General features: G+C 43.5%; 1 protein-coding gene across 1 annotated transcript in view; it reads right to left on the bottom strand.

Annotated features, from left to right (window-relative positions):
- LOC126418620 (uncharacterized) overlaps nt 1–15,714 on the bottom strand; it is a 155,849-nt gene that overhangs the window by 128,318 nt on the left and 11,817 nt on the right. The window contains exon 2 of the mRNA XM_050085462.1: nt 4,190–4,491. Within this exon, the coding sequence (XP_049941419.1) occupies nt 4,190–4,461 (272 nt within the window). The 5' untranslated portion in view covers nt 4,462–4,491. The remainder of the gene's footprint in view (nt 1–4,189; nt 4,492–15,714) is intronic.

Here is a 15,714-nt window from a genome sequence, read left to right as displayed (position 1 = left end):
CTTTTCTGTCCCAAAAGACAGTCGCCATCACCTTCCTTGCCGACATTGTCTGCATGCATTTCTTGGGTTTTTGGGGGAAATTTGTGTGCCCCCACTGCATTCACCGCAATTTTGTCTCACAGTTCACACGCTTAACCCACGTTTCGTCACCAGTAACGATGCGATCGAGTAATGAGTCGCCATCTTTCTCGTAAGCGTCCAAAAACGTTAACGCTGCAGCCATTCGCTGATTTTTGTGAATCTCTGTCAAGATTTTTGGTATCCATCTTGCGAAAAACTTGTGGTAACCAAGCTTTTCGGTAATGATTTCATGCAACAAACTTCGTGAAATTTGTGGAAAACTCATAGAGAGTTCCGTTACTGTGAAATTACGGTTTTCACGGACCGCGGCATCGAATTTTCCGACAAGTTCGGCAGTCACTATGCTGGGTCTTCCTCTTCGCTCTTCGTCGTGAACGTTAGTTCGGCCATTTTTAAATATTATGACCCATTGACGCACTCCACCTTCAGTGATTATGTTGTCCCCATACACTTCACAAAGCTGCCGATAGATTTCTATCGGTGTACAGTTTTTTGCAGTCAGAAACTTCACACTTCGCGGCATTTTCAATTAACGCTGAAATTTCAAACTGTCACAGTAACTCAACGGAGTACAGCACGAACCTCTAACTAGCACGGCAGGATGCCGACTGAGCGGCTGAATGTAGGAGGGAAATGGCCGGGTGTGGGGAGTGGTTTCTGAAGATGTGTACAGGAGCAGAATGGGGAAGAAAATTAGCTATGCACATTCAAAGGAACTGTCTCATCGTTTGCCTCAGTAGATTTAATGAAATCGTGCAAAGCCTGAATATGGATGACTGGAAACAGTTTTGAATTGTCATTGTCCCAAGCGTGAGTCCCGTGTATTGCCACTGGATCCTTTCATCCGTTGGTAGTGGTTCTGGTGATAGTGATGGTGGTAATAACAATTATCATCATCATCACCATCATCATTACTAGCAATACAATATTAATAATAACAATATATGAAGCAACAGTATCATGAATATACATCGACAGCAATACTGAAGCAATTGGATTCTAAATAATACACGAAAAAATCTGTTCGTTCATGTTATTCTACTTTGTATAGTTTAATATCAGCTGTTAGTCACATTTGGTTTGGGTCCCACACACTCGAGTAATGCTCTAAGATGGATCGAATGATGTATGTAAGCAATATTATTTGGAATTTGATTGCAATTTCCCAGTGAAATTAAATATACCATCTGCTTTACTTCCAATTGCCTATGTGGTCACCCCATTTCAGATTCCCACAAATGGTTAAAGAAGTGTTTGTACGAGTTGAACGATTCCAATAATAACTCAGGGATGTCGTACTCGTAGAATACCACATTCGTGTGTTTTCTTAAGTACGTAATTTTACTTTTCTGTACATTTAAAGAAAGTTTCGAATATTACGAAATCTTGAATACAAATGAACGAACAGTACTGGTTGCAAAACTGGATTTTTTATTTTATTTCTCCTCCAATGATGCATTTAAAAAACACATTACTGTAAGAATAGCTGAGATGTATTCAAAAACAAATGACCAGCTCAGTCTGACAAGAAGTACATACATCTGCATAAATATGCAGCAGATTGCCTTTTCAGATAAGCGGCACCGTCCACGTCTACTAGAATGGGCTCGAGCCTACACAGATGCATCATGCAGTAAATACGTAGCAGCCACAGTTGCTCACACTTCATGTACTACTGAGAAAAGAAATGTACAAATAGAAACGGCTAGCATACACAGCCCACAGCAGGTGGATGGGATTGTGATAGGTTTCCAGATTTATTCACAAAGAGAAACATGACAAACACTAAAGCCATAGAAAAGATCTTGCTTACAATTGCAGGTAAAATGTTTATACAAATTGGTCATAGTAAACAAGGCTAAATATCTTTTTAAAAATCAGAAATTATAAAAGCCTATACTGCTGTAATGTAAACGAATAAAATCTGCACAAGGGTACCGAGAGAATTTATTTCTCAGTGCACCAGGCAGTATTATGGCTAAAAATTACTTCATGCACTTTCTTCTCCTTCAGTCAAAACTAGGCCACAGACATGCTAAATAGTGTCATATTACAGTGAGTAACCTCAGAAAGTAAGACAGAATCAAATATAGCCTATCTGGATGCTAATAACTGAGTCATAATACACTGACGGATAAAAAAATCTCGACACCCAGTGTGAGTTGTCCTACATAAATGAAAGTTGGAAGGCGTGTTTGTATATCTGAAAGATGTCACCTGTCCAGACTTCACACCAGTCGCGTAGCAGTGGCACCAGTGACGCCACTGTGAGGATGCGAATCAGATTTGCTTCAGACACGCACTCTAACTGTTGTGAGCTCTAGGTACCTTCGAGATCGGACACGGCGGGTTGACGTCAGTCACGAAAGGCTTAAAGACGACAAGGATGTATCGACACCTCGGTGAATTTGAGTGAGGTCGTGTAAGACGGCTACAAGAAACTGGATGTTACTTCTGTGGTATTGCAGAAATACTCGGCAGGAATGTAGCCACTGTACACTGATCACTGGCAGTGGTGGTCGAGAGAATGTACAATTGGGAGAAGACCGCGCTTCAGACGACCGTGTGGCACTGCCGAGGGGAAGGCCGTCGTGTTCGGTACGTGCGTCTGCAGCACTAATTTGAGCAGCACAATGCCACGATGAACTGTTACAAATTGGTTAGTTCGAGGACAGCTGAGAGCCAGACACTGTCTCACGTGCACTTCACTTACCTCAAACCACCACCACCTCCTGCGACTTCAGTGTTGCCAAGTGTTGTCTGATCGAGCTGATTCTGCCTCAGTGCTCGACCTGTTGTGCTGCCATTCGTGAACACCATTCCAGAAGGTGTTTTCCAAAAGGATAACACACGCCCGTATACCGCTGTCGTAATCCGACAGGCTCCACACAGTGTCGACGTGTCGTCTCGGCCTGCTCGATCGCCACATCTTTCTCCGATCGAGCACGTACGGGACGTCACGAGATGACGACTCCAGCATCGGCCACAAACTGCATTAACCACCCCCGTGTTGAGCAGCCGAGTGCAACAGGCGAGGAACTCCGTCTAACAAATTGGCATCTGGCACCTCTACAACACCACGAACGCACGTTTGCGTGTTAGAAATTATTCTGGTGGTTACACCGGTTATTAATGTACCGGCATTTCACATTTGCAAAGGTTTCTCTCTTGCTAAAATTAATCTGTGATCTCGAAATGTTAATCAGTTAAATATGTTACCTAGACAGATGTATGGCCAAAATTTCATTACTCTACAGTAATTAATTTTCGGTGCTGCGATTTTTTTCCATCACTGTATTTATGACCCCAATGACAATCCTATTTTTCTCCACAACGGTCAAATATTTTCGAGTTTTCGATATATCTGAAGGTGTTAGGAATTAGAGCATCCCAGACGATGATACCGTATTCGTCCAAGGCACCTATACTGTGACAATCAGAAAGTACTTTTCGTACGTCACAGCCCTCAAACAGGTGGCCTCTGTCACTGGGCGCAATGGGTGGGTTCAGTTTTATTAAGTATTCCCAGATTTTTTACACATACCGTATGCTCGTGGCAGAACTCACCTCAGTTGCTATAAAACACGATTCCGATTGTAATTTTTTTGCGAGAAGTGGCATGTTTCGTTCCAGCTGAACTGGAGCTGAATTTAAACTGTCCCTCCAGACCAGATCGTTCACACTTTTCTAAAACTCCATCGGGATAAAAATGAGGGCGAGGATAAATGAACAGATACACGCTCACATACAAACCTAAAGGACCAAAATAGAAAGGTAAAGAGATTGCTATACACACTGGCTCATAGGTGGCAGAGGGAAAAAGATTAACGTGGAATTAATAGCATACACACATACCAAGTGCCTCTACCACATCTACCCAACACTCTCTCAATCTAACAAATACAAAAAAAAAAAAAAGGAAAACAGTATTCTAAAACTGGAATACATTTTCGGTTAAAACCAGATTACTCCAATGAGTTGACCTGACAGTATGTTTAAATGCAAAGTTTTCAACGTCAACGTTACAATATAATAAATAAAGGTATCACCCCACAATATTTTTTAAAAGCAGAACAATTCGCGTTTTATGTATTAGTAGGTTTCTTACCCAATATTGAATTCCCTGTCAGCCCACAACTTGGAATCTTGAGACAGCTTTTTCCAACGACGGCACACGTTCGGTACCACATCCAGTAGATCGGTGAAAGCCACGTGGGACAAGATCATTAGCAGCAGTTCGTCTGGTAAGTCATTGATGCCCGTATGCCACATCACGCTGCCTTCAGCGGGCACGTGGCGCCTGCCTCTGTAATTGCAGCCTGAAGCCATTTTGCTGTCGGGTGGGCCTTCAGCCCGCGGCGAGGTGGAAGGAGTTGTCATGTGGATGTCTGTCAGATATGTTCGCAAGCGCTGAAATAAAACAAAATGAGTTATAAACCTAGATTCATACGAATCTGTGGATTTCAACTGCTGGCAACAATGTTAGTGAGCTGATGCTGTTATTCATTGCACTATCACTTGACAGTTTTTTTGAAATCATTTCTTACAAGTGAAAATCGTAAGTGGCGAGTTAACAGTGCGATACCATGCCGACAGAGCGTTGACGTCATTTATGTGACAGATACAAGGCTTAAGAACCAAGCGGGTGACGTTACTAGGGAAAAAAGGATAGCAAAATAAAATATCACGAATTAACACGTTCTCCACTAGATCATAGATGGTTTTGGGTAGAGAATGTTGTTCTTATTAATGACTTAAACACAGTAAAAACTTACACGAAGATTGTTCCCCTCAACGAAATGCCACTGCCAATAAACCCACATGGATCCAGTAAACAGAAAACCTACGCCACCACCAACAAAAACGGAACAGCACACAGCATGCAGGAGAACAGATGTGGAATATGGAAGATAGGAGACGAGTTATTAACAGACTTGAAGCTGCAATACGTACAGCACTTGCTCGTGAAACACAATTTGGAGTCCCGATCCAGCAAACAGTTTTAGTCTGCCAGGAAGTTTCAGTTAACAACATTATGACATTATATGCAAAACTTACGAGCAAAGTCTAAAACAAATACCGCATTTATCCGGTTATAAGACGAGGCTTTTCCTAGATCGGTTGTCCGAGAAATACAGGGTCGCTTATATTCGCATATCGAGTAACTGCTGCTCAGGTCAACGTTTTTACATTGTTTAATAGATGAATGTAGGGTCGTCTTATATTTACAGATGAAGCTTTGTCCATTGAGGTCTCATATTCATAAAAAGGTATTTTGAACGATCCCGAACGGTAGTGTGTAGAAAACAATGCTTGCGTTCAAAGAGAAAGGGATTTATCGATATGCCGAAGCACTCGATACAATATTGACTTTCTCGATCAATCACGTGACATTAGACTCGTCGTGCGAGCGCTAGGGATACGCGAGAAGCTATGTACTAGAAACTACGACAATCAAATGATCTGCTTAAAACCTGACAATTCTGTGAAACGCCCGAGGAAATAACATTCAATTCTATCAACTTAAAAACTTCTATTGTATTTGAACAGGTTCGTAATAAAAGTTCTCATACATATGGATACTGTATACACTCATCTATGTTGCTTTTAAAGTAAAGGTAACATTCAAACGGGAAGATGTTCTCCTTCGAAAACCATTACTTGATTCTGAACCCAAGTCAATATTTTGTTTATGACAAACTATAACGATTTGCCGCTTGGGTTGCAAATGAGAAATTCGCTCGATGTTCACGATGTGGCGACGTCATTTATCCACTACGCCAAAAACAGCGGGTGAAAGCTGCAGCTGATAGACATTTATCTTTGCCGTAGTCGGCTTGGTTACGAGTTGTATATTCTTGTTAGTTTTTGATCTGTGCTTGGAAAAAAAATGTTATCTCATGAAAAAGCTGTTACTTCATAAAATATAAAGGCTCCCATAGTGGTGACCCCGAAAAATCGTAGCAGAAGCATAAAGAAAATATATGTACCGACGAGAATAATGAATTCAGAGACAAAAGCATGGTGCAGTGGAATCAAGATTGAAGACTACAGTCTGTTCGACCAAGGATCGCGGTCCACGCCCTTTGATTCGCCACAAAACGGAACGACAGATGTTAACGCAAAAGATGGGAGTACCTACGCGCGACACGGAAATGTTAAGCTTTCCGCGTTCTGGCCGACGCGCCCCCAGCTTTGGTTTACGCAGGCTGAATGCGTATTTCGGCAGCGTGGGGTGTCTAACAACATTGACAAATTTAATATAGTGGTTTCACATCTAAATTTAGAAGTGATAGAGCAAGTAGAAGAAACCTTGTTGCAACAAAATTACTTTGTGCTAAAGGAAGCTCTCATACAGCATTATACGTTGTCACCAGATTTGCGACTACAAAAAATTTTCGCACACGAAGATTTGGGCGACAAGACTCCGTCACAAGTACTCAAAGCCTTACGTTCATTAGGCGGCCCGGAACTCCTACCTGAAGAGTCTTTACGTCTAATATGGCTTCGTAAACTTCCTGCCAACATCCGTGCCGTCATTGCAGCAGAAGCAGACTTACCATTGCAAGTCTTAGCAAAAAAGGCAGACACCATCGCAAACACCTTAACCGAAGTTTCTGCGTGTTCCGAATTCAACTACAGCCAGGATAGAGGCCCAAGAACGTGTAGTGTGATGGAATTTGACGTCAGTGAGCCAGGAACATGCAATAATACTCCCCAACAGCAGTGCTCATCGACCGAACCCACCATACAGCAACTGGCAGCACAAGTGGCAAAACTCAACGTGCAAGTAACTTCACTCCACCAGCAGCTACGAAGTCGCAGTTGGAAAAGACGAAGAAATGATATCCAGCAGGATTTGATAGATCAATTATGCTGGTACCACAGACGCTTCGGTAACACTGCCCGTCAATGTATTCAACCCTGCAGCTACCCAAACTTACAAGGCGGGCGTTAAAGGGAGCTAACGTTCGTCAACAACAACATAGGCGCCCGAGTCATAGCGTGATTCAAAGAGGTGAAAACGCCACAGTATCTGCAGTCAACCAATCACACCGATTGTTCGTGTTGGACCTCTCTTCAGGTGAGAAGTTTCTGATTGACACAGGTTCAGAAGTCAGTGTTTATCCAAGAAAGAGAGGTGATATACTCACGACAACAACGCAACATGTGCTGACTGCGGCAAACAATTCCAGAATATCTACCTATGGTGAGAAACAGTTGGCATTACATCTAAATTCCAACTTCCATCCAAAATGGACTTTTGTGGTTGCTGATGTGCCGAGCCCTATAATTGGGGCGGACTTTTTACGGAACTACCGACTTATGCCCGACCTGGTTTACCGTCGTTTGGTGACAGTTCTCACAGAAGGGATATTGCCTACTGCGTCTTCCGCGTCGGTTCAAGTGCAGTGCGATGTGCCCGTGTCTTTCCGCACGAAGATTTCCGGCTCCTCTACCGCGTCATCCGCGTCGGGATATTGTGATACGATGTCGTATCGGCAACTAAGCGGGGCGCACACGTGTGAAGACAGCCGACAGTCTTAACGATTCGTATACTGCAGGCAATATCAGGGCACTGTCGGAGGAATCAATTTTTCGTAAACTGCTTCAAGACTTTCCAGCATTTACCGAACCCGTCAACGCAACCAGGAAATGCAGACACAATACTCAACACCACATCAGCACGACACGAGGTCAACCCGTTGCCTTCCGCCCGCGGCGTCTGCCTCCAGAGAAGCTGCTCGCGGCGCGAGCTGAGTTCGACAGACTTCTAAAAACAGGTATTCTAAGTAGGTCTGATAGTTCGTGGGCATCTCCAATTCACATGGTCCGTAAAAAAGACAATTCATGGAGAGTATGTGGAGACTACAGGGCGCTCAATGCCCGCACAATTCCCGACCGCTACCCACTACCCAATGTGACTGATTTTAACAGTACGATTAGCAATGCCAAAATATTTAGTGTGATTGATTGCACCAAATCATTTTCCCCGATTCCCATGGCTCCATCTGACATTAAAAAAACAGCAGTTATCACACCATTCGGTTTGTTTGAGTACAATTTTATGCCATTTGGCCTCAGAAACGCTGCCCAAACATGGCAAAGATTCATGCATGAGGTGCTTCGAGAATTACCGTTCGTATTTTGTTATATGGACGACATTTTAGTATTCTCTGGTTCTGCATATCAGCATGTCGAACATCTGCGGCAGTTTTTCCGCCGTCTGACACAGTATGGCATAATTATTAACGAAACAAAGTGCAGGTTTGGAAAACGCGAGGTTAAGTTCCTGGGATATTTGGTTTCAGCAGCAGGCCTGTCACCTTTGCCTGAGCGGGTTGAAGCAGTACAACAAATGCCCCTTCCCACAACTTACAAAGGACTTCGCAGATTTTTAGGCATGCTCAACTATTACAGACGTCACTTATCTAAATTAGCTGCCGCCCAAGAGCCACTCACAACGTTACTTGCAGGTAAAAATACAACAGGAAATCGTAAAATTCATGGAGTCCAGATGCTGAAGCAGCTTTCCATGACTTAAAGAAATGTCTTTCTCGGGCAACACTACTGGGACATCCAAGATTGAGCGCTCCTTTAGCGCTCATGGTTGATGCGAGCCAAACAGCAGTGGGTGCAGCGCTACAGCAAGAAGTTGATGGCAGATGGCAGCCGCTCGCATTTTTCTCTAAAAACCTGACTCGACAGCAGCAAAAATGGAGTGCTATTGACCGTGAGTTGCTTGATATTTACTTAGCCATAAAGCATTTTCGCACATCTGTCGAAGGGAGACACTTTGCAATTTTTACCGATCACAAGCCGTTAGTAGCTATATTTCGACGAGACACAGAGCTCAAGTCACCACGTCAGTGCAGGCAAGTCGAGTACATTGCACAGTTCACAACTGGCGTGCGTCACATTTCAGGAAAAGACAACCCGGTCGCAGATTGCCTGTCTAGGAATTGTGCCAGTTTAAATTCAATTCGTTGGACCGAGTTAGCGTCTAAACAACGAGAAGATCCTTTCTTGCGCCGTCTAATAGAGGAACAGAGAACTGCGCTGCAGCTCAGACGTGTGTCTGTCCCAAATGTTCCAGACGGAATTTGGTGTGATGTAGCAAAAGGAAAGGAGCGACCTTACATACCAGAACAATATCGTCGCGAGATTTATAGTGCACTACATAACATATCACATCCAGGAGTACGAGCTACAGTCAAGTTAGTTTCCTCCAAAGTAGTGTGGCCTGGAATACAAAAAGATTGTCGTGCATGGGAGCGTGGATGCCTAACATGCCAGCGTAATAAAATCAGCAGACATGTCTTTGCACCTATTGCTGACTTCCCGACGACATCTGCAAGATTTTCACATATACATGTGGACATTGTGGGCCCGCTATCATGTTCTTCAGAACAACGCTATTTGCTCACAATCATTGATCGTTTTACCAGGTGGCCAGAAGTAGTTGTAATACAAGACATTTCTGGGGAGTCGGTTGCAAAAGCACTGTTGCATTCATGGTTCTCCAGGTTTGGCGTTCCGCAAAACATAACAACAGATCGCGGAAGGCAGTTTGAAAGCCAACTTTTCCATGAACTTTTACTACTGTGCGGGTGCAACCACCTACGCACCACAAGCTATCATCCATCTAGTAATGGAATGGTGGAACGACTACACCGCACGCTCAAAGCTGCATTAATGTGTAGTTCCACGTCATGGCCTGAAGCACTACCGCTGGTCCTACTCGGATTGAGAACGGCCGTGAAGGAGGACTTACAATGCTCTTCCGCAGAATTGGTTTATGGCGAGCAATTGAGGGTTCCTGGAGAATTTATCGTTTCAGCATCTACACAGCCGTTCGCCCCTGAGCTACGCACGCAATTCGCGAGACAACTCAGCGTTAGAATGAGAAACATCAAACCCACTAACCCTGTCAGACATGGAGACCGGAGAGTGTTTGTACATAAAGACCTGCAAGCAACGTCCCACGTGTGGCTTAGGGATGATACGGTGCGCCCGCCGCTTGTTTCGCCTTACTCTGGACCATACAGGGTAATCACAAGAGGAAGCCACAGCTTCAAAATCGATAAGGATGGTAAAGAAGAGACAGTCTCAATTGAGCGGCTTAAACCTGCTTACACCGAAGAGGGTACACTCCTTCCTCGGTCTGCAAAATCACCCTGAAACGTGGAGGCCAAGGAAACAGCAGAGAGTCTCGCCGAGCCCTCGGTTTCAGAAGAGGACAACGAAGCAGCAAGTGCAGAACAGCAGCAGCCATTGCCTGCACCAGATGTTTTCACGAGAGCTGGTAGAAAAGTCAAGTGCAAGTTTCCCCACATACCTGGTGCACCCGGCTTCAAAAGGAGGGGGGCTGATGTGGCGACGTCATTTATCCACTGCGCCGAAAACAGCGGGTGAAAGCTGCAGCTGATAGACATTTATCTTTGCCGTAGTCGGCTTGGTTACGAGTTGTTAGTTTTTGATCTGTGCTTGGAAAATAAAATGTTTTCTCATCTCATGAAAAAGCTATTACTTCATAAAATATAAAGGCTCCTATAACGTATTAGAATACCGCGGAAAAACGTTACCAGCATTTAATCAGTTTTGGAGCAAGCTGACGAAATTCAGACGAAACGAGAAAGAAAATTAATCCAGAATTAAAAGTCTAAAGAACGAAATAAATCACATTAGACTGATTGCAGTTGTTATCGCAAGAATAAATTACAGAGGAAAGACGCGTTTTGGAGATAGTATCGAGAGAAATAAATACGTCGCGGGTTGGAGAATTGGATTGAATCGTGATTGTGATCTTTTATTATGTACTGGTTGTTGTTGTTGCACATGACTTGCACCGTGGAAGACTTTATCGTCCACGTTGCTCAAGAACAGCACTACGGAACGTTGGATGCGGCACAGTCAAACAAGTTTGGCTGTGAGCGAGCAGAAAGTACGTCGTGTTGCCAACCATGGTAATGTATACTGCATAGTTTGGTTTTTTATGAACATCTACCACATTGAAACTGCAGTTTGCCTAAATTCATTTGCATTCGAAATCGAATTGACTTTAAAATTGGACAAATACTCAACAATAGCATGTATTTCTGCAGGATATGCTAACAACCTAGATTGGGGGCCAGTGGTGTACTTACGTGTTTCGTGCGACGATGTTGTCGACGCTCACCGTGAGATATGACGGGAGTGTATCAGCTGCTGGTTCTACACAACCAGCGAGAGAGCGGCGGGCACACGATATGTTTGGAAGCAAGAGTCATTGCAACATTCACACATCAGTATCATTTACGAAACACTGATGTTTATTTTTTTTTTAAATTACGTTCTTTTGATGGCGTCCTCCTGTACGAATACATTCGTGAAATCTGCTGTTGAGATTCCTCATTGACCACTGCCACATCTCAGCTGGGATACTGTGAATTGGATCCCGAATTATCTGTTTTTAATCATCCACAGTTCTTGTTCGAGTCGTGTAGACTTTGCCCTTAAGGCAGCCCCACAAGAAAAAGTCACAAACGGATAAATCTGGCGATCTAGGGGGCCAGGGAATGTTACCGAATCGTGAGATCACTCACACGGTTGCCGGACAATTCTCGCACATATTCCATCGATTGCCGTGCAGTGTGTGATGTCGCTCCGTCCTGTTGAAACCAGGCCTCTTGAACGTTTGAAAAGTCGGTCAATGCAGGTGTAAAGAAAGTTCGTAACATCTCCACGTAACGATCTGCAGTGACAGTAATTGTGTTTCCCTGATCATTTTCGAAAAAATACGGTCCGATAATCCCATGTGATAAAACACACCATACTGTCACTTTACTAGCGTGTGAAGGGCGCACGTGAACGTCATTAGAATTTGTGTTTGACCAGCAACGGTAGTTCTGTTTATTCACATAACCTGCGACATCAAAATGTGCCTCATCTGATATCCACAACTTGTTTAGAAACTGTAATGCCCCTACGTAATATAATATTATTGTAATATTCCCGCTGCGAGTACCAGCGATGATGCGCTGCCGTAATTGAGACGGCAACGCTCTTTGCTGTGACGACAACGCTCTTTTCTGTGAAAAAAAGGCATTATGTTTTTTTTGTAATTGTTGGAGGTAAGGAATGCGGATTGGACGTTGTGATTTTTTGAGGTCAGGTAAGTGTGCATATAGAAGTAATTTTGAAGTGCAAGGGAGATACAACTTGTAATCGCAATTATAAAGAATAAAAAAATGTAATTTGTGAAAAAGAAGGTAAATATCGTCTACGAACTTTTATTCGGTGTTGGATCCCTGGGCCTTCATACAACTATTAGTGTGTTAATTAATACAGTGCATAGTGATTTCTTCGCGAATTAATAATACTGGGAGAATCTGCTACTATCACGGTCCGAACGACGCGCAATATTTCGCCGCCTGCCTGTGTGTTCAAGACGCTCCCTAAGCGACCAGTTTGTTACTCAGAAGATATCATCATACCGCCACTGTTGTTATACCTTCCCATTCTGCAAGTGTTTCCAGAAAATCTTACGGCGACTGTGAGTATTGTAGCAGCCACGAGAGACGGAGTCTTCATCGCGAGTTGTAGCAGTTTTCTCCGACTTTCCCTGGTGTTCTCTGACAAGGCAACCTCTCCATCGCACCCCCCTCAGATTTAGTTATAAGTTGGCACAGGATAGGCCTTGAAAAACCGAACACAGATCAACTGAGAAAACAGGGAGAAGTTGTGTGGAACTATGAAAAAAATAAGCAAAATATACAAACTGAGTAGTCCATGGGCAAGACAGGCAACATCAAGGAGAGTGTGAGCGCAGGAGCGCCGTGGTCCCGTGGTTAGCGTGAGCAGCTGCGGAATGACAGGTCCTTGGTTCAAGTCTTCCCTCGAGTGAAAAGTTTAATTTTTTATTTTCAGACAATTATTATCTGTCCGTCCGATACGAGGTAACTGCGCCGTAGTATGGGGACGCTACACCTAAACAAACATCGAAACACACGACGTCAGTCGACTACAGTGCACGAAAGAGAGAGTATTCCTGCTAACGAGGCTCCTGGCTGGCAGCTGACTGTTCGCTACTTTTTTGGGAGTGATTATCACATCCACAAGAAAACTTAAATCGGGCAAGGTAGAAGAATCTTTTTACCCATTCGCCAAGTGTACAAGTCGGGTGGGTCGACAACATATTCCTGTCATGTGACGCACATGCCGTCACCAGTGTCGTATAGAACATAACAGACGTGTTTTCCTGTGGAGGAATCGGTTGACCTATGACCTTGCGATCGAATGTTTTCGGTTCCCATGGGAGAGGCACGTCCTTTCGTCTACTAACCGCACGGTTTTGCGGTGCGGTCGCAAAACACAGACACTAAACTTATTACAGTGAACAGAGACGTCTATGAACGAACGGACAGATCATAACTTTGCGAAAATAAATAAAGTAACCTTTTCACTCGAGCGAAGACTTGAACCAAGGACCTCTCATTCCGCAGCTGCTCACGCTAACCACGGGACCACGTCGCTCCTAAGCTCTTGCTATCCTTGATGTTGCCTGTCTTGCTCATGGACTACTCAGTTTGTATATTTTGCTTTTTTTTTCATAGTTCCACACAACTTCTTCCTGTTTTCTCGATTGAGCTGAGTTCAGTTTTTCAAGGCCTATCCACTGTGCCCACTTATAACTAAATATGTGTGTGTGGGGGGGGGGGGGGGGGGGGAGGGTTCGATGGGGAGGTTCCCTTGTGAGAAACGGAAACCTCCGACCGCCAACTCATCCTGTACCTAACCTGTCTCACCTTACAGCAGCCACGAAGAAAACATATTCATCTATAACCAAATGTTTTCACAGACTGTTTGTATTAAGACTGGTAAAAAATTTCAATATGTACGCATCTAGGCAAAAAAATCAAAAGAGAGTTTTAAATGCAGTACCTGTCTTATCTGTGTCAAAGCGAAAGGTCAAGTTAAGTATTTGTTTTCTCTTTACGACGTAGCAGCTCATTTTAAAATTCATCGTCATTGTTTATTTTTGTTATTTGTTGACAGAATCCTAATCGTTGTCCTTCAGTTGTAGTTTGTACGGATGAAGTTTTAAATCAAGATGAATAATTCTGCGAAACACTCTGTCGGGACATTCAAACCACTGCTGCTCGCTTACGAATTGAAACCCGTGGGCTGCGTAAGACACACCTGCGTTGAACATCAGCGTTCGCTGGAGAAAGCACACTTCTCGGTCGTCCTGTTGGTTTCTTCTTTAGGGCAGATCCAGTCTCTTCAAAGTTATTTATTTTATCGTGCGTTTCGACGGAACGGCATCATGACGTCCTAAATTATAAAAACGTCCAAACTCCCTCTGCGCCGCTACCAAACCATCACTGTTTTCATAAAACATTTTTATGGCTAACGCACGCTGCTGTCCTTTCCACTGATCCACGATTACTGAAATGGCGGACTGTTTACTAGCTGTCACGCACACACAGTGCTGCCACCTGCCCATGGCTGGCACTACTCATTTCAAACATACCCAGTATTGTGTCACGCTGTATTTGTGACAATGAAGATATACAGGGTGACAATTATTGAACTATATGAAAAAAATGTAAATTAGGTACAAACTACGGCGTTCACATACTTTATTCAACATCTCTACAGATATTCGGATTTACATTATGACATGTTCGATATGCCTGCCATCGTTGGCGGTGACATGGCTGGAGCAGACAAACTGCGAAATTCTGCATGACCAACTGAAGTGTCGGAACATAAATGCTGTCGATGATCTCCTGAATGGATGTTTTCGGCTGAACAATCGTTTTAGGGCTATTTCTGTACTCCTTGTCTTTAATATATCCCCACAAAAACGAGTCGCATGCGTTCAGATCCGGAGAATATGCCGGCCATGGAGGCAGGAATTCGGTCTCCAAAGTGCGCCTCCAGAACATTAAACACTCTCCTGCTTCGATGGGGTCGAGATCCGTCTTGTATGAACCAGATCTTGTCGAAATCAGGGTCACTTTGGATAATGGGGATGAAATCGTCTTCCAAAACCATGTTCCATTCAATAATCTCTGTGCAATCAAGGAATATCTCACGGATTATTCCGTGACTGGACATTGCACAGAACACAGCCATCCGTTGAGGGTGAAGGACTTCTCGATTGCGAAATGCGGATTCTCAGTCCCACAAACGCACCAATTTTGCTTTTTGACGAACCCATCTAAATGAAAGTGAACTCTGTCGCTAAACCAAACCACTAATTCCCATCATGCCCCACTGCCAACAGTGCAGCTTGAACGTCCTAACGCAAACCGTTCAGAAGTTTTGATGTTTTTATTTCGTGTAGTTCAATAATCATCACCCTGTAGGATCATGACGGCATGATGATGAAAAATATTGATACAACAGACGAGCAGTCTAAGTAAACAAAAAAGGTAGTGAAGTAAAAATTAATGTAAACAGTTTCTTTTTTCTATTTCTCCTTATAAAACAATAAATGGCACGAGTGTAGCTTAGGTGTATGTTAGCTGTTTAGGCAGAAAAAGTTTGAAATTTTGATTAGTGAGAATATTTAAAAAAATTATTTGTCCTCAAGAAACTTCTCAAGAAAAAGGGGTGTCTTTTTAAGTTCAAGGTCGTTGTATA

Source organism: Schistocerca serialis, chromosome 9 (genome assembly GCF_023864345.2).
Source record: "Schistocerca serialis cubense isolate TAMUIC-IGC-003099 chromosome 9, iqSchSeri2.2, whole genome shotgun sequence".
NCBI classification, from domain to species: Eukaryota; Metazoa; Arthropoda; class Insecta; order Orthoptera; family Acrididae; genus Schistocerca; species Schistocerca serialis.
This window is presented reverse-complemented; position numbering and strand designations above follow the sequence as displayed.